The sequence below is a fragment of the Bos javanicus genome, chromosome 19, assembly GCF_032452875.1.
Source record: "Bos javanicus breed banteng chromosome 19, ARS-OSU_banteng_1.0, whole genome shotgun sequence".
NCBI lineage: Eukaryota > Metazoa > Chordata > Mammalia > Artiodactyla > Bovidae > Bos > Bos javanicus.
In genome coordinates, this window is record NC_083886.1 from 28,130,379 (window position 1) to 28,149,870 (window position 19,492).

The following is a 19,492-nucleotide window of genomic DNA, read 5'->3' on the forward strand; positions in this document are numbered from 1 at the left end:
TAAGAATTTGCCTGCCAATGCAAGGAGATGCAGGAAACGTGAGTTTTGCCCCTGGGTGGGGAGGAGTGGAAGAGGAAATGTCAACCCACTCCAGTATTCTTGCTTGGAGGATCCCATGGGCAGAGGAGCCTACTGGGCTACAGTTCATAGGGTCACAAAGAATGAACACGACTGAGCACGCAAGCATATAATAGGTACTCAGTAAACACTTTGTGAATGAATCCAGTAAACAAACCAAATACTTTCCTATCTTTACCCTTCTTTTTCTGTGAAACAAACAACCAGTCCTGGGGAACTTCCCTGGTGATGCAGTGGTTGATAAGAATCTGCCTGCCAATTCAGGACGTGGGTTTGATCCCTGGTCCAGGAAGCTCTCATGTGCCACAGAGCAACTAAACCCAAGTGCTGCAACTAGTGAGCCTGCTCATCACAACTAGAAAGTAGTCCCCGTTTGCCTTCAACTAGAGAAAGCCTGCACGTAGCAGTGAAGACCCAATGCAGCTGAAAATAAACAATAAATGATATGTAAAAATTACTAGCAATGCAAAGAGGCAAGAAAATATAACCAATAATCAGAAGAAAATAAAGTCAATGGAAACAGACCAGATATGACAGAGATGATGGAATCAGAAGACAAGGGCTGTAAAACAACTATTGTAAGTATTACAATAAGATAATAAGGAGAGAATTAAAGATACAAAATAATCAAATGGTAGATTGAGAGAAGATAAATATAACTACAATAAACATTTCACGAGACACATGGACTCACAGACTTAATAACACACTCTTCTGTGCATGCATAATAGGATAATAGAGTGATCACAGTCTCAAACATTGCTGCTGCTGCTGCTGCTGCTGCTGCTAAGTCACTTCAGTCGTGTCGGACTCCATGGGACCCCATAGATGGCGGCCCACCAGGCTCCCCCATCCCTGGGATTCTCTAGGCAAGAACACTGGAGTGGGTTGCCATTTCCTTCTCCAATCAAAAATTGCTACTGGGGATGTAAATGGATATCATCATTCTGAAGGGCAATTTGGTAACATCTAACAAGATCACAGGCTTCCCGGGTAGCTCAGACAATAAAGCATCTGTCTGCAATGCAGGAGACGCAGGTTCAATCCCTGGGTCAGGAAGATCCCCTGGAGAAGGAAACGGTAACCCACTCCAGTACTCTTGCCTGGAAAAATTCCATGGATGGAGGAGCCTGATGGGCTACAGTCCATAGGGTTGCAAAGAGTTGGACACGACTGAGCAACTTCACTTCTTCAACAAGATCACTAGTGCATCTACCCTTTGAACCAGCAGTAATGTTTCTGAGAATTTATTATTCAAATCTACTTGCACACAGGCAAAATAATGTGAGGGGAAGGTTAATCATCTCCTTGTTTGCTTTAGCAAAAGATTGGGGGGAAAATTTAAATGTCCATCATTAGATGACTGGTTAAGTACATCATAGTAAATTTATTCAATGGAATATTCTACACTTGTTAAAGAATGAGGAAGTACTCTGTTCTGATACAGAAAGATTTCCAAAATACAAACAAATTCAAAAGCCAAAATTAAGAATGGTGTGTTTAGTATGCTCTCTTTACATGCATTCATTTTGCTGGCTTGTTCATGAGAAACTCTAAATCATATGAGAAATGAATACCATGGTCTCCAGGAAAGATGTGTGTAGGAACTATAAAAACTGGAACAGGAAGAAGGTTTTCATTCTCTACCTTTATATTTATTCTTAAAATTGAAGGGAAACTAAAGCAATTATAAGTTCTTGGAGACAGTAGGTATTAGTACTGTCTTATAGGAAATGATTTGTCTTTAGGGGTCCAGAAACATCAAAATATCCATGACCTTTTCCCCGTTAATTCTTCTCCTGGAAATTTACTCTCCAGAAGGACTTCAATAGGGACTTCCTTGGTGGTCCAGTGGTTATGAATCTGCCTTCCAATCAATGCAGGGGATGCAGGTTTGATCCCTGGTGGAGGAACTAAGATCCCACATGCCACACGGCCAAAAAAAAAGAAAGAAAGTTGAACTCATAAAAACAAAGAAAAGAATGGTGTTTGCTAGGGGCTGGGGGATATATATATCTAATGTATAACACAGTGACTATAGTTGATAATGCTGCATTGTATGATTGAAATTTATTAAGAGAATAGAACTTTAGTGTTTGCACCAAAATAAATTTGTTGTTGTTGAGCTCAGTCATGTCTGACTCTTTGTGACCCCATGGACTGCAGCACACCAGGCTCCTCTGTCCTCCACTATCCACAGAGTTTGCTCAAATTCATGTCCATTGAGTTGGTGATGCTATCTAACCATCTCATCCTCTGCCGTTCCCTTCTCCTTTTCCCAGATAAATAAATAAATGATAAATATGTGAGATGATGGATGTGTTAACTCAATCATGGGAATCACTTCACAACATACATGCATAATCAAATCATTACAGTGTACACTTTAAATCTATTAATATTAAAATTTTATTTATCAATTATATTTCAATAAAGCTGGAAGAAATATTTGGGAGCCAAAGTACTCTTATGGGGGTTAGCCACTTCCATATCCTCTGATATAGCTTATTGTACATGTGTACCATTCTCTCATTTACTTATTAAATATGGCATGCTAGATTTTTTTCCTTCATGCCAAAACAATTCATATCCATTGCAGAAAATGTAGGTAATGTGGATAAACAAAAGAGAAGAAAAAATAATATGAAAATCACCCAAAATTATACCACCCAGCGATGTTACATTTTTGTACACTTCCTTTCCATGTAACCAGGGAGGAGACCTACAGTGCATACTCCTCCTTCTAAAACAATTTCCCCTCTTATAGCCCCTGCCTCTAATGCTTAGTTTATACCACATAACTCCATCCCACAGGTCACCAGGATTAGACACCCTCCCTGTATTAGTCAGGGTTTAGTCAGGAAAGCAGACACCACCCTGGGTTTTTCAAACCAAATAAAGGAAATTGGTTCCACAGGAAATGGAAAAGCTGAGAAGCCAAACACAGGATGGTGAGGAGACTGAAGGTTAGCAACTGGCCAGAAACAACTGCTGCTCTAGGCAGAAGGGACAGCAGGAAAAGGAGGTTTTATCAGAGCACAGAGTTTGGGGCCAGTCAGAAGGAGCCAGAACCAAGGAGGGGGATTTCCAGGGAGCTGGAATCACAGAGGCAGGGTCTGTTTGTTGGGGAGAGGAGACTTCTTGGGAGAGAAGTAGCCACAGTCAAGGACCTCACAGGAAGAGAGAAAGAGGGGGAACTATCCCAGCCTTTTCCCTCCTCCTGTTCTCCAACCATCTGTCTTCTCTTGGCCAAACTTACCTAGAAGGCTCTGGGCTAAGGAGACTGAGGAGTGATGGGGAAGGGGACAAGGGAAGGGGGATGCGAGTGAGTACAAATAGGCAACTGGCCAGGAATTGTCTAAAAGCAGCCAATCAACAGGTTAGCCACGCATCACCTAGGTAGTATTTTTTTTTTTTTAGTTAATTAATTAATTTTGGCTGCACCAAGTCTTAGTTGCAGCTTGCAGGATCTTCCATCTTCCTTGTGGCATGTGGGATCTTTAGTTGCAGCGTGTGAACTCTTAATTCCCATACCAGGGACTGAACCTGGGCCCCCTGCATTGGGAGCACGGAGTCTTAGCCACTGGACCACTAGAGAAATCCTACCTATATAGTATTCTTACCAAAAAGGTTTAAGCTGAATCTAATCAAGAGGAAATAATCAAGCAAGTCAAATGGAAAGAAACTGTGCAAAACAGCTGGCCTAGCCTCTCCAGAAAGTCAATGTCACAAAAGATGAAAAATATCCAGAGAACTTGTCTGAAATTAAAGGACATTAGGGAGACATGAAAACTAATTTCTGTGTGTGCTCATTATTTGAATACTGGATCCAAAAAAATCATATGTCAATTGTGGAAATATGAATCTGAGTAGCAGATTAGATTACAGTTGTATATAATTGCTAAACTTCTTGAGTGTGACTGTTTGACTGTGGTTATGCAGAAGAATGCCCTCAATCTCAGGAGATATATACCAAAGTATTTGATATCTTCAACTAACTGCATACATATATACATGGAGAAAGAAAATGTGATCAAGCAAATGTAGCGAATGATAAAATCAGTTGACTCTAAAGAAAAGGTCTATAGACTTTCAATGTACTATATGTGTGACTATTCCAAAAGCTGAACATTTTTCAACTAAAAACTTTAGGAAAAAAATAGGCTTTGACCAGTGGCATAAGGTGAAAAAGATGAACTGAACCAATCAGTTCTTAGGAATTTGAACCTAAAAGCATAAAAAGAAACTGCTAGCTCCAAGGGAGGTGGGTACGCTGCGGATGTGGCTGGCTGGTGGGATGGTGGATGAAGAAGAGAATCCTGCCTTTGAGGAAGAAAGTGAAGAAATTAGAGGAAGTACAGAAGATGGACAGGGTAAAAGAAAGAGACTTTTTTCTAAAGAATTAAGGTGTATGATGTATGGGTTTGGAGATGACCAGAATCCTTATACTGAATCAGTAGATATTCTTGAAGACCTTGTCAGAGTTCATCACTGAAATGACTCATAAGGCAAAGTCAATTAGAGGAAATCATGGTCAGGTACAAGTTGAAGATATCATCTTCTTTATTCAAAAGGATCCAAGAGGCCTTTGATCTCCTTGGTGGGGCTGGGGGCATTCGAGCTGCACCGCGCAGGACAAGTCGCCAGCGACGCCCGACGGAGCAGCAGAGGAGAGAGCATGGAGCTGGAGAGGATTGTCCGTGCAGCCCTTCTTGCCTTTGTCCAGACGCACCTCCCAGAGGCTGACCTCAGTGGCTTGGATGACGTCATCTTTTCCTATGTGCTTGGGGTTCTTGGGGACCTGGGCCCCTCAGGCCCATCAGAGGAGAATTTCGACATGGAAGCCTTCACTGAGATGATGGAGGCCTATGTGCCTGGCTTCGCCCACATCCCCAGGGGTACAATAGGGGACATGATCCAGAAGCTCTCAGGGCAGTTGAGTGGCGCCAGGAACAAAGAGCCCCTGTAGCGGCCTGAAAAGCTCAAAGAAGAGATGATGTCTTCTGCTGGGGACACCCAAGATGAGGCAGCCGGCCCTGAGGAAGAGCTGCTGCCAGGGGTGGACATACTCCTGGAGGTTTTCCCCACCTGTTCAGTGGAGCAGGCCCAGTGGGTATTGGCCAAAGCTCGAGGGGACTTGGAAGAAGCTGTGCAGATGCTGGTAGAGGGGAAGCAGGGGCCTCCAGCCTGGTATGGCCCCAACCAGGACCTGCCTAGGCGTCTCAGAGGCCCCCAAAAAGATGAGCTGAAGTCCTTCATCCTGCAGAAGTACATGATGGTGGATAGTGCAGAGGATCAGAAGATTCACCGTCCTATGGCTCCTAAGGAGGCTCCCAAGAAGCTGATCCGATACATCGACAACCAGATAGTGAGCACCAAAGGGGAGCGATTCAAAGATGTGCAGAACCCTGAGGCTGAGGAGATGAAGGCCACATACATCAATCTCAAGCCGGCCACAAAGTACCGCTTCCACTGAGGCACTTGCCAGACTCTGCCCGAGCCATCTAGGCACAGATCCCAGAGGAGCCCTACACACCACACAGGGCTGGCCCTAACTCCTGTCCCCCTTCCTTCCCAACTTCCTTGCTCTACAGTGTTAACCTCCTCTTGGAGCTGCCACAAGGCACAGTAAAGGTAGCCCCAGGAAGGTGAAAAAAAAAAAAAAAGGATCCAAGAAAGTTTTCTAGGGTTAAAGACTTGCTTACTATGAATGGCAATTTGAAACGTGCTAGAAAAGCATTTGATGAAGCAAACTATGGATCTTGACACCTATTGTACTTTCTGAAGCTTCCTTATCTTCTGGGGAAACCATACTTAGTAACTATATTTTCCACAGTAAGGTCCTGATACCTAACCATGTGAATGAAAAACAGAGAACCACAAAGTTTTCAGGTTTTATTTTCACATATTCAATTTTAGAATGATATATGAGCCTTTAATTGCCTGCCATTGTATTACCATACTTGAATTACTTGTTGGATTTTAATGACCACATGTAAGTCAAAGTATCTTGGTTTGCAAATCATTCAGTTTCTTCTGACTCTTGACCATGTCGATGAATTAATATTTATATAAGGCAATGGCACCCCACTCCAGTACTCTTGCCTGGAAAATCCCATGGACGGAGGAGCCTGGTAGGGCTGCAGTCCACGGGGTCGATAAGAGTCGGACACGACTGAGTGACTTCACTTTCACTTTTCACTTTCATGCATGGAGAAGGAAATGGCAACCCACTCCAGTATTCTTGCCTGGAGAATCCCAGGGATGGGAGAGCCTGGTGGGCTGCCGTCTATGGGGTTGCACAGAGTCGGACATGACTGAAGTGACTTAGCAGCAGCAGCAGCCATTAATTATATTGTGCCATTGTAGGTTGTACTGTAGCTGTTTAATATGTGAAATCTAAATGGCACCTTTGACTTTGATAGCTAAGATGTGTTTCATGTATTTCTAAAGCTTTTAGACTATAGTAGTGTAAGTTATTAAAAGATAGTGAACTGGTTTGTGTTTCTTTTAAGGAGAAAATGATATTAGAAAATACAGTCTCTTGTAGGAATGTTTATTTGCCTTAAGATAATGTGTTTTAATACTCTTCTTTAGATAACAAGAGTGATTTAATTTTAATTTTTTATTTTTTGAGAAACTAAAAATTTCCTATGAATGTTTCTGTGTTGGAAGACTTACTGGATTAAAAATCTTTGGGGTTTATAATACACTATTTGTCAGATTTTAAAAGAACTCATTTCCCAGGTCAGATTATAACTTCTGAAAGTGCTTTCAGTAGCAGGAATGGTATTGCTGAAAAAGTTGATTGCAGGTAAGCATTTGGGGTTTCACTAACGTATTTGTTAGTATTTATTTATTTTGAAAATGTGTATTTGACTAAAACCATGTGTGGCTATGGAAACCACTTTTGTAGTTCAGGATATACAAATTTTGTGTGTATTTAGCTCACTGTATTATTCCTGTTCTTAGCTTAAAGTAAGGATTAAAATTGCATTTAAAGGGATCACTGGATACTACTCTTTGTGAAACTGAATGTTTTGTGTGCCACTTATAAACATTATCTATGAATCAGTACTTAGGAAGATTTCACTTTCTTAACCTATTAATATAAGGAATAAAGTATGAAAAATTAAAAAGATTACTTAAAAAAGAAAGAAACTGCTAGTTAGCAATAAAGTTGTAGGTGACAGAAAAACATGGCTGGAGTTAAGTGAAAGAAAATGAAAGTTGCTCAGTCACGTTCAACTCTTTGTGACCCCATGGACTGTAGCCCACCAGGGATTGTCCATGGGATCGTCTAGGCAAGAATACTGGAATGGGTTGCCATTCCCTTTTCCAGGGGATATTCCTGACCCAGGGCCATCTGAGCCACCTGGGAAATCCAGCGCAACAACAAACTAGGGAATTCCCTGATAGTCCAGTGGTTAAGACTCCATACTTCTACAGCAGGGCAGCAGGTTGGATCCCTGGTTGGAGAACTAAGATGCTGCATGCTGCAAGGGCAAAAACAGAAACAAAATAAAAAGTCTCAACAAACTAAAATTATATGCAAATCAAAATTATGTGGTGGGAGAATGCTACATAGCACTGTTAGAAAAACAGCAGCCAAGTATTCTTTCCATCTCTGTAAGCACATGCCACTTCCCCCATCAGGAGGTGAAGTCTATTTCTCCTCTCTGATATGAACTTGCTTTGGCCAAAGATATGCAGCAGAAGTGACACAGTGCCAGCTCTGGACCTAGAGCTGAAGGCGCCTGACTGCTTTATTCCTCTTGGAGCCTTGAGTCACCATGTAAAGAAGCCCTGCTGGAGAGACTGGTCCAGCCAGCTCCCAGCTACTCTAGACACCTTAGCTGAGAAGCCACACTTGTCAGTGAAGCCAGCATCATCCTCCAGCCCCAGTCAAGCTGACCCAGCCAACACCTGACAGAGCAAGGATGAGCTGTCCCTGCCAATCCCTTCCTAAATCATAGTATCATGAGCCAATAAATAAATGGCTATTGTTGTTTTAAGTTAAAGAATTTGGGGGAGGTTTACTATGTAGCCAATAGGGAACAGAGTAGACAATCAAGGACACAGAGATGCCTATAAGGAGAGTGAAAAAATTCCTGAGTTTTATCATTCTAGATCATTCCACAGGTAGACTCAAAACAACCCCCACTCCTTTCTTGAGTTAAATTAAGCAGGGAGGGATGGATTGGGTGTTTGGGATTAGCAGATGCAAACTATTATATAGAGAATGGTCCTAAAGTATAGCACAGAGAACTATATGTGATAAACCATAATGGAAAAGAACATGAAAAAAACATATATATATATATAACTGAATCAATTTGCTGTATAGCAAAAATTAACACAACAATGTAAATCAGCTATACTTCAGTAAATTTTTTTTTAATGAATTAAGCAGGTCTCTGTTCCCTGTAATAGAACTAGCCAGACACAAATGTCCCCTCCTATCTTTTCTCTTTGCAGACGTTTTCATTTTTCAAAGAGTTTGATGAATATCTCTTAGTTGTGCTTGTCCCCACTCATTTCCTTATTTATTAACAGCACCTGATTTTTTCAACGGTTTGTTGTGAAAAGCATCATCAAATAAAAGGAGGGATAAAATCATTCATTCCACCTAAATATAATTATAGTGTAAACAACCATCCACTAAGTTTGAGATATAAAACAAAGCCAGTCTTTCCAAACTCTCTGTTTACTCCTCAATTACAGTCTCTTCTCTACCTCCCAGCACGAAACACTGTGATGACTTCTGCATTGATCATTTTTTCTCTTCATTTTTCCACCTAGACATTTTTCCCTAAACATGACTTAGTTTTGAAAATCTGAGTAGCGAGCACCAGTGAAGGAGGGTAAGGAAAGGGTGATGCTGCAAATGTTGATGGAGATGAACTCAACTGTCTCTGGGTCATTGTCTGGGCTTCAGCTTCCTTGAGCATTTACAAGAGACTTTTATAGGAAAATCATTGAGTAAGACGATGAGTAACACTGGGCATGGGGCTCAGCATCGTTGAGACATGAGGCAGTGCCACAGCATGGGCCAGTGTTTAGGTGTTCAGCCAGGACACAGTCAGAAGGAAAGGCTGTTCTGTATCTTCTATTCACCAGGACTTGCCCTCCAACTCTTCCAAGAGGTCAAAGCAGAGCATTTCTAGACACTATCCACAGCAGGTCAGGCAGCAGGGCATGCAAGAGTGATCAGCGGATTGATGAAGTTCAGAGAAAAATTTGGGCCAGACTCTCTGGGCATTTTGTCCTTGATTTAAAAGTCTGTATGAGAGTAGGGTAGGGGGCAATGGTGGTGGCGGCCCTCCGCCATTTTGTCTCTCTCTGGGGTTGTACTGCTTCAGTCTGTTTCCTTCCGAATCTAGCGCACAGCTGTCGTCCTCAGATCGCCCATCATCCTCAGATTCCTTTCACCTTTCTCCTGTGTCAGATTCCTATTTACGGTATTCCATGCTGGAGGAGGAAATGGCAAACTACTCTAGTATACTTGCCTGGAGAATCCCATGGACAGAGGAGCCTGGCAGGCTACAGTCCATGGGGTCACACAGAGTTGAACATGACTGAGTGACTGAGCATGTATGCACGCCTTCCTTAGTTTATTCTCTTGTTCAAAAAGCACAGTTTCCAGTAGCTTCTTCAGAAAGCATGCATGGGAGGGAAATGCATCCTTGAAATCTTGCCTATCTGAAAATGTCTTTATTTACCCTCAAATTTGACTGATAATTTAGTTAAGTGGAGAATTCTAGATTGGAAAACATTCTGCTTCAATATTTTTTAAAGATTTGCTTTATTTTTTTAGCTGAGCTGGGTCTTCATTGTGGTGAATGTGTTTTCTCTAGTTGCAGTGTGTGGGCTCAGTAGCCCCTCAGCATGTGGGATCCTAGTTCCCCAACCAGGGATTGAACCCAAGTCCCCTGTATTGGAAGGTGGATTCTTAACTCCTGGACCACCAGGGTAGTCCCTGCTTCAGTACTTTGAAGGCATTGCTCTGCTGCTTCCAGTGTTATTCACCGAAGTATGAAAAGTCAAACCTAATTCCTGATCTCCATCTCTTTTTCTCTCTCAAAGACTTTTAAATCTCTTTGGCCCTGTGTCCTGAAATTTCATGATGATGTGTCTGGCTGGGTGGGACTCTTTTCATCCTTTTTTCTGGGCATTCGAAGGACCCTTCAGTCTGGAAACTCATGTCCTCGAGCTTGGTAAATTTTTCTGTACTGTTCTATTGATGGCTCAGACAGTAAAGAATCTGCCTGCAATGCAGGAGACCTGAGTGTGATCCCCGGGTTGGGAAGATCCCGTGGAGAAGGGAAAGGCTACCCACTCCAGTATTCTGGCCTGGAGAATTCCATGGACTACACAGTCGGAAAGAGTTGGACACGACTGAGCAACTTTCACTTTCACTTTTGTTGATGACTACCTCCTTTAAATGTTCTCTGTTCTGTCTAGAGCTCCTATTATTCAGATATTGAACCGTCCAGGCTTATATTCTGATATTCTCATCTTTTCTCTCCTATCCATCTCTTCATCTTCTTCAGGATTTTTTCAAGTTTATCTTCCAACTCTTCTATTACTTTTCTCAGGTCTACTATCCTGCCTTAATTTTTAAGGCTCTTTTTTATTCTCTTAATATTTATAAATTATATAATCCTGTTCTTACAACAGGCCTCCCAGGTGGTTCAGTGGTAAAAAATCTGCCTGCCAATTCAGGAGACACAGGCGACTCGAGTTTGATCCCTGGATCAGGAAGATCCCCCGGAGAAGGAAATGGCAATCCACTCCAATATTCTTGCCAGGAAAATTCCATCAGAGGAGCCTGGTGGGCTATAGTCCATTGGGGTCACAAAGAGTTGGACATGACTGAGTGAGCATGCATACATGTTCTTACAACATGAATTCGATATATTCTCTTATCTTTAGGAATATATTAGTGAGAGATTTTTTAAGTATTTTTACCCCTGTACCCTGTGTGGTTGTTTTGGTGTGTTTTTTATTTTGTTTTTAACTCTTACCTTCAATGTCAGAAGCAGCATCTGATTCTTTTGCAGGGAACTTGCTTCCAATCACATTTTCAACCCATACAAGTGGACTTACCATTTGCTAATTCTTTTGTCCTGAATAATATACTTAACTTGCCTGGGCTTTAGTTTCTTCATCACTTAAATGAGGATGATGATAGAATCTATTTTATTGGGGTTGTCAAGGATTAAGTAAAATAATACAGAGGACACTGATTAAGTGCCTTTTCAAGCTTGGGAAGTCTAAATTGTCCAAGGTTACACATCTAACCATAGAAAACTCAGACTTAGATTTATGATTTGACACATAATTAGTACTCCATAAATTGTACTGTTATGTAATAATAGTTTAGAAGAGAGGAGCACACAATCCAAGCCTGGCCAAAGAGATTCAGCACTGGGATTGTTACTGGAATGATTTGAAAGGAAAGACTCTTTTCTTATTAGGTTATTAAATTGATAAAACACCATCCCAGAGCTGCTACTAGCCTTCTGTGATGATTAATGTTTTATATCAAATTGACTAGGCACTGGATGCCCAGGTAGCTGGTTGAACCTTATTTCTGGGTGGTCTGTGAAGATGTTTCCAGAAGAGACTAGCATTTGAATGAGTGGGCTGAGTAAAGCAGAAGGCCTTCCCCAATGTGGGTAGCCTTATCCAACCCACTGAGGGCTGACTAAAACAAAAAGGTGTGAAGAGGTTGCACTTTGCCTGACTATTTAAATTGTCCTCAAGCACTCCTAGTCCCTAAGCCTTCAAACTCAGACTAGAACCTATGCCATCAGCTCTCCAGCTCTCTGGCCTTTGATGCACCATCAGCTCTCTTTGGTCTCCAGCTTACAGATGGGAGATTATGGGACTTCTCAGCCTCCATAATCACATGGGCCAGCACCTTATAATAAATCTCTTTCTAGTATTCATATTCACATATAATTTACAACAATATATAATTTAAGATTCCCTAATCTATACAGATATAAATCTGGGGACCATGTAGGAATGGATAATAAGAGTGTGAGATGATAATGGAAGGAACATAAAATTGATCAGGCCAAATTTATTGCTATGGGCTCATTAAGCAGAGATTCTGCATTTAGTCTACAGCTTGGGAAGTTAGAAAGGGCTCTGACAGTTAGGTTGATTGGCTGAAACATGGGCCAAAAGGGGTGGGGGGATGGCGCAGTGAGTGAACTGGAAATGCTGAACCCACCTTGGTTAAATGTGGAGGAAAGGATTCAAAGGATTAGGGAGATGGGAATATTACAGGGCATCTGTCATTTATGGCTTACCCACCTGGGAGGGCCTGGAAGACAACACCACTGCTACTGTGAGAAGTAAACTTGTGAGGGGAGCCTCCTCAGAGCTTGGAGGAGCTCTGAGATTGCTCTTCCCTATAGGCCAGACCTCCCAGTGGGAACTGCAGCCAATGAACTGGAAAACCTAAAGGCGATGGGAATAGGAGACCCAGCATCAATCCCTGAGTCAGGAAGATCCCCTCAAGAAGGAAATGGCAACCCACTCCAGTATTTTTGCCTGGGAAATCGCATGGACAGAGGAGTCTGGCGGGTTACAATCCAGGGGGTTACATAAGAGTCAGACACGACTTAGTGACTAAACAACAACAACAAAAGGCGACAGAAGTAACTGGATTCCAGGATGGTGAAGGCCAGGTGGTAGCACACAACTGCCCAAAGGCAAGATGGGCTTGATTATCATAATGGATAGCAGAGTCAAAGTAGTAATCAGAAGTATTAATCAGACTAATTAATCAGACTAATCAGTCAAAGTAGTAATCAGAAGTATTAATCAGACCTAGTTGGATGGTTGATGATGGTGTTCCAGAAGTGAAACAGATAGGAAGCCTATTAAACTTGATCTGTGTAAGCAAAAGAATTCCAGGTCAAGTGAACAAAATGTAACTTGAATAATGGTTCAACAGTCAATTCCCAGACTTGAGCCAGTTTACAGACCCAGAACCCCTTGAATGAAGAGGAGGCCAGTCCCCTTGAGGAAAGACCCTGGTATGCTACCCAAAATTTATGCTATTGATCTTTCTCCCAGCCTTCCCCTAAGGGGACCTATAGCTTTTACCAGAGTAACTGTGCATTGGTGGAAAGGAAACAATCAGACCTTTCAAGACTTTGGGGCATTGGCTCTGAACTGAAATTAATTCCAGGAGACCCAAAATGTCATTATGAACCCACCAGTCAGAGGAGAGCCTAATGTAAGACAGATCAATGGAGTTTTAACTCAGGTCTGTCTCATAGAGGTTCAGGGGCCCTTCAACCCATCTTGTAGTTATTTCCTCAGTTCCAGAATGCTTAATTGTAATAAGTATGCTCAGAAGCTAGCAGAATCCCCTCACTGGTTCCCTGAAACTGTGAAATGCTAGCTAGTATGGTGGAAAAGGCCACGTGGAAGCCCCCAGAGTTGCCTCTATTTAGGAAGGTAGTAAACCAAAAGCAATACTGCATTCCTGGAGGCATCACAGAGATCAGTGCCACCATCAAGGACGTCAAGGATAAAGGGGTGTTGATTCCCACCACATCCCCATTCAACCTGCCTTTCTGGTCTGTGCAGAAGACAGATGGGTCCTGGAGAGTAACAGTGGATTATCATAAGCTTAACCAGGTGATAACTCTGATAGTAGCTACCGTACCAGAGGTGGTTTCTTTGACTGAGCAAAGTAACACATCTCCTGGCACCTCACCTGCAGCTACTCATCTGGCAAATGCCTTTTTCTTCACCTCATCAAGCAGTCTGCTTTAGGTGGCACTGCCAATAATAGACCTTTATTGTCCTACCTCAGGGATATTTCACCTCTCTAGCCTGATGTCATAATTTAGTTCACAGGAATCTTGATCACCTTTCCCTGGGGCTTCCCTAGTGACTCAGACATAAAGAATCTGCCGGCAATGTAGGAGACCCAGGTTCAATCCCGGGGTTGGAAAAATCCCCTAGAGAAAGGGATTTTATCCCTTTATGGCAACTCACTCCAGTATTCTTGCCTGGTATCCCATGGACAGAAGAGCCTGCCAAGCTACAGTCCATGGGTTTGCAAAGAGTCGGATACAACTGAGCGACTAACACTTCACACACTTCCTTTCCACAAGCTATCACTCTGGTGCACTACACTGACATTATTCTAATCAGACTAATGACTAGAGCACTAGTGAGCAAGAAGTAGCAACTACTCTACACTTGGTAAGACTCTTGCCCACCAGAAGGTGGGAAATAAACCCAACAAAAATTCAGTGAGTAGAAGGTAGTTATCAATACCAGCCACATGGCTAGTCAGAGAAATGAGGAATGTTAACTCATAGAGGTTTCCTTCTTATTTTGTTATGATTGTGTGTGAGTTATCTTTCCTTTCCTCTCTTATTTCCTTATCATGCAACATAAGATGTACTGACTTGAGATCATAGTATTTAAGTATTGTTAATTCTACATCATACTGTTTAAGTTATAGGATAATAAGGAGAGTAAACATCACTCAGGGGCTTTACCTCCTCTTCTGAGGAAGGGGCTAGTGCATTTTCAGTTGTATTGTGGCAGGCAGAATTAAACCTTTGTTATTCTTTACTTGGAGATTAGTATGGTTTAAGAAGATACATATGAGCCTCAGCTTAACAGGGGGTGGACTTGTGATGGTTCATTTTATGTGTCAACTGGATTGGGCCACAGGGGTGCCCAGAAAGCTGGCTACAAATTATTTCTGGGTGTGCCTGAAGGTGTTCCAAGAGGAGATTAGCTTTTGAATTCATGGACTGAGGAAAGAAGACGGCCCTCCCCAGTGTGGGTGGGGCTCCTCAAATCCACTGAGAGCCCAGTAGAACAAAATGGTGGAGGAAGGCTGCATTCACATTCCACCTGATCCTTTGAGTCGGGACTTCAATCTTTTGCTCTCAGCAGTTAGGATTCTTGGGCCTTCAGACTCAGCCTAGAATCTACACTGTCAGCTCTCTGGCTGTCAGCCTTTGAATTACACCATCAGCTTTCTGGGTCCCCTTGGCTCTGTTTATCTGGAGAAAACTAACTAATACATCCTCTTTAACAGCTCTCAAGGAGAGTCTATGTGAAAGTAAAACCAACACAAAATAAGAATTAAGAGATGGAAATAGATTACTCATGATGACGTGAGTGCCCAGATCCAATCTGCCTGGGGTATTATGTGCCCTGACTTTCTAGTACTATGAATCAATACATTTCTTTCTCTGAAGTCACTTTTAGTTGAGTTTTCATCACTTGCACAGACAAATTGCAACACAATGAGAACATATCATTTTGAACTTATGTATTTCACTTAATATATCATTACCATATTTTCATGTCATTAAAATTATACTCCAACATTATTTTCTTTGAAAATGTTTGCTCCTTGGAAGGAAAGTTATGACAAACCTAGAGAGCATCTTAAAAAGCAAAGACATCACTTTGCCAACAAAGGTCCATATAGTCAAAGCTATATAGTTTTTCCAATAGTTATGTATGGATGTGAGCTGGACCGTAAAGAAAGCTGAGTGCCAAAGAATTGATGCTTTTGAGCTGTGGTGCTGGAGAAGACTCTTGAGAGTCCCTGGCAAGGAGATCAAATTAGTCAATCCAAAAGGAAATCAACCCTGAATATTCATTGGAAGGACTGATGCTGAAGCTGAAGTTCCAATACTTTGGCTACCTGTTATGAAGACCCAACTAATTGAGAAAGACTGATGCTAGGAAAGACTGAAGGCAAAGGAGTAGGGTGCTGCAGAGGATGAGATAGTAAGATAGCATCACTGACTCAATGGACATGAATTTGAGCAAACTCCCAGAGATAGTGGAGGACAGGGAAGCCTGGCGTGCTGCCATCCATGAGGTCGCAGAGAGTCAGACACAACTTAGTGACTGAACAATAACAACAAATCAGAACTAAGAGACACTCAACAATTTCCACACAAGTTTTAACCCTCACTGTTGAGATACATTTTTTCCCCCAACCCTTTCAAGTATTTTTGAGGCTCCACCTTCCTGAAGATTGCCCCCAGACTCAGGAGGAACAAGCAGGTAAATTCTTCAAACAGACAGAAATGATAGTGGTGATAGCCACCTAACTCCACGTGTGAACATCTATCCATAACTGTTCTGTTACTGAAGACGGGGGGGTGGGGGGTAGCGGGGCGGGGCAAGTTCAAGGAAAACTCCCTCTCATTCTTGAATAGCAACAATAAAGTTTAAGTAAGCAAAGCTGAACAGGATTTATATTCAAAGAGCTCAAGTAGGAATTCTGCAACAAAGTTCTTCCTTTGTTAGGACATTTATCTTTTGCAAGGAGGGTAGAACTTTGTGGTTATTTGTTTAATATGTAGTCTGTCATCTCCATCTTTTTCTCCAGAAAGAAAAAAAAAAAAAACAATTTTATGACTAATGTCAGAGAGTTTTTATGCTTATAAACAGGAATTTAAACAGTGTTTCCTGAGAGTCATAGAGTAGAAGGATTTTGAATATGGGTCATACAAATCCACTTAAACCAGCTTACATTTGTGAAGGAAATTGTATTTTAAGGACCTGGAGTTAGTCACAGAACTCAAGGGCAGAGATCTGGCTGGTCCTCAAAAACAGGCTCAAAAGAGTCAGGAATCAGGGACTAGATGCTTCTAGAGACACCGGAAGTCCTGTTTATCTCATCAGTCTGAGCTGAAGTCTCAGCCTTCCAAATTCCTGGGAAGGATTGGCCAGCCACAGTCAGGTACTTATCTCTAAAGCAATCAACCTCACCCAAGAAAAGGGTATGAACCTGAGGATTGGGGGAGGTCAAATTCCCAGAAACCTGGCACTGGGAGCAGAGCAATAGATAAACGAGTCCTTCGGGTGACTCAGAGCCCCTAAACCTCACAGAAGAAAAAGCTTGTAGTTCAGTCGCTAAGTTGTGTCCGACTCTGTGACCCCATGGACTGCAGCATGCCAAGCTTCCCTGTCCTTCACAATCTCCCGGAGTTTGCTCAAACTCACGTCCATTAAGTTGGTAATGCCATCCAACCATCTCATCTTCTGCAGCCCCCTACTCCTTTTGCCTTCAATCTTTCCCAGCATCAGGGTCTTTTCCAAAAAAAAAGCTTAGAGGAGGGAAAAAAATGGGGAAGGGGCAGACTTCCTGATTTGATCAAATATTCTAGACACTCCCTTTTGGGTGGAGGAGGCTAGATTGAGTCCTGGCATCCAGGCTACTTCCTTATTTAGCAACCAGGTGCAGGCAGTGCCCCCTGGGTCAGGATTCTGGCCATGGCCATCTTCTCTTCACATAACCATCCTTGGCAAAGCTCATCTATTTCCAATGCCTTGAAACACCATCTATATGTTGACTGTTGTTGTTCAGTTTCTAAGTCATGTCCAAATTTTGCAACCATGGACTACAGCACGCCAGGCTCCCTTCACTCTCTCTCAGAGTTTGCTCAAATTCATGTCCACTGAGTTGGTGTTGCCATCCAACCAACTCATCTTCGGTCGTCCCCTTCTCCTCCTGCCCTCAATCTTTCCCAGCATCATCAGGGTCTTCTCCAATGAGTTGGCTCCTTGCATCAGGTAGCCAAAGTATTGGAGCTTCAGCTTCAGCATCAGTCCTTCTAATGAATATTCAGGGTTGATTTTCTTTAGGATTGACTGATTTGATCTTCTTGCTGTCCAAGGGACTCTCAAGAGTCTTCTCCAGCACCACGATTCTTTCAACTGATGAAAGCATCAATTCTTCGGCTCTCAGCCTTCTTTATGGTCCAACTCTCACATTCGTACATGCCTGTTGGAAAAACCATAGCTTTGACTATACAGACCTTTGTTGGCAAAGTGATGTCTCTGTTTTTTAATATGCTATCTACGTTTGTCATAGCTTTCCTTCCAAGAAGAGTCTTTTAACTTCATGGCTGTAGTCACTGTCCATGGTGATTTTGGTGCCCAATATTTTGACAGCGGAGTCATCCATATAGCAGGGCATAAGCCTAGAGGCACTGGGAGCCAACACATATGAAAACCTTCTGGGAATGGATCCAGCCATAAGAATCCTAAATAATTCAGATCAATTGGCTTTGGTGTGGTAAATGAACCAGATGCAGGTCAGAGGGGGTGGGCAAAGGTGGACAAATGAGGGTCCTGCTGCAATAGCCCAGACAACTTCAACAGGGGAAAGGATCATGGAGATGCAGGGATACTAGAGAATTCAAGAGATATTTAAGAGATAAAATCAACAAGGCTTGGAAAAGGGGAGGAGACGAGTAACTTCTAGATTTTGACATGCATAACTAATATCTGATGAAAATGATTCAGAGGTTGGGAACATTAGAATAGGATCAGGTTTTGGGAGGAAGATCATGAGTTCAGGTTGAATGTGTTGAGACTGATGAGTCTTTTAATAGTGAAAAGATGATACATAGCAGGCAACTGTGTACAGGGAACCTCGGTGGAGAGGTGTGGGCTGGAGGTATAAATGTAATCTTGTTAAAATTATTTGTAATTGGAGGATAATTGCTTTACAATATTGTGTTAGTTTCTGCCATATATCAACATGAATCAGCCGTAGGTATACATATGTCTTCTCCCTCTTGAACCTCCCTCCCACCTCCCACCCCATCCCATCCCTCTAGGTTATCACAGAGCACTGGTTTGAGCTCCTTGTGTCATACAGTAAATTTCCACTGCCTATCTAATTTTACATATGGTAATATGTATGTTTCAATGCTACTCTCTCAATTCATCCCACCCTCTCCCTTCCCCTTCCCCAAGTCTGTTCTCTATGTCTGCATCTACACTGCTGCCCTGCAAATATATTCATCCATACCATCTTTCTAGATTCCACATGTATGTGTTAATACATATTTGTCTTGCTTTTTATGACTTACTTCATTCTGTATAATAGGCTCTAGGTTCATCCACCTTATTAGAACTGAGTCAAATACATTCCTTTTTATGGCTGAGTAATATTCCATTGCATATATATACCACAATTTCTTTATCCATTTATCCGTTGATGGATATCTAGGTTGCTCCCATGTCCTAGCTACTCTAAATAGTGCTGCAATAAACACTGGGGTGCATGTGTCTTTTTAAATTATGGTTTCCTCAGGGCATATGCCCAGCAGTGGGATTGTTGGGTCATATGGTAGTTTTATTCCTAGTTTTTTAAGGAATCTCTATACTATTCTCCATAGTAACTGTATCAATTGCTGGTCAGGGTGTGGAGTAAAGGGAACCTTCTTGCACTGCTGGTGGGAATTCAAACTAAATGTCATCTTAATCCTTGTCGCCATGCAGTGCTCTAGTCCACCCCCAACTTCCATCACAGCCTCTTGACTGTGTTGCCTAATCCACTGGTCTCCTCCAATCTACTGACATAGAAACTTCAGTGAATGGCTCA

The 19,492-nt window shown here is 42.2% G+C and overlaps 2 protein-coding genes, 1 long non-coding RNA gene and 1 pseudogene across 6 annotated transcripts in view; 3 read left to right on the forward strand and 1 right to left on the reverse strand.

Annotated features, from left to right (window-relative positions):
- Positions 1-19,492, reverse strand: part of LOC133232037 (uncharacterized) — a 141,591-nt gene that overhangs the window by 88,521 nt on the left and 33,578 nt on the right. The window lies entirely within an intron of this gene.
- On the forward strand, positions 4,344-6,439 carry LOC133232035 (transcription initiation factor TFIID subunit 13-like; annotated as a pseudogene).
- LOC133232033 (CUE domain-containing protein 2-like) lies at positions 4,735-5,725 on the forward strand. Its single transcript, XM_061390951.1, has one exon. The coding sequence runs from the start codon at positions 5,072-5,074 to the stop codon at positions 5,552-5,554; it is 483 nt and encodes a 160-aa protein (XP_061246935.1). The 5' UTR covers positions 4,735-5,071; the 3' UTR covers positions 5,555-5,725.
- On the forward strand, positions 4,757-5,725 carry LOC133232034 (CUE domain-containing protein 2-like). The gene has a single exon (XM_061390952.1). The coding sequence runs from the start codon at positions 4,757-4,759 to the stop codon at positions 5,045-5,047; it is 291 nt and encodes a 96-aa protein (XP_061246936.1). The 3' UTR covers positions 5,048-5,725.

Excerpts from the sequence above, each read along its gene's own strand:
- LOC133232034 (XM_061390952.1), top strand. The coding sequence starts at position 4,757 with ATGGAGCTGGAGAGGATTGTCCGTGCAGCCCTTCTTGCCTTTGTCCAG.
- LOC133232033 (XM_061390951.1), top strand. The coding sequence starts at position 5,072 with ATGATGTCTTCTGCTGGGGACACCCAAGATGAGGCAGCCGGCCCTGAG.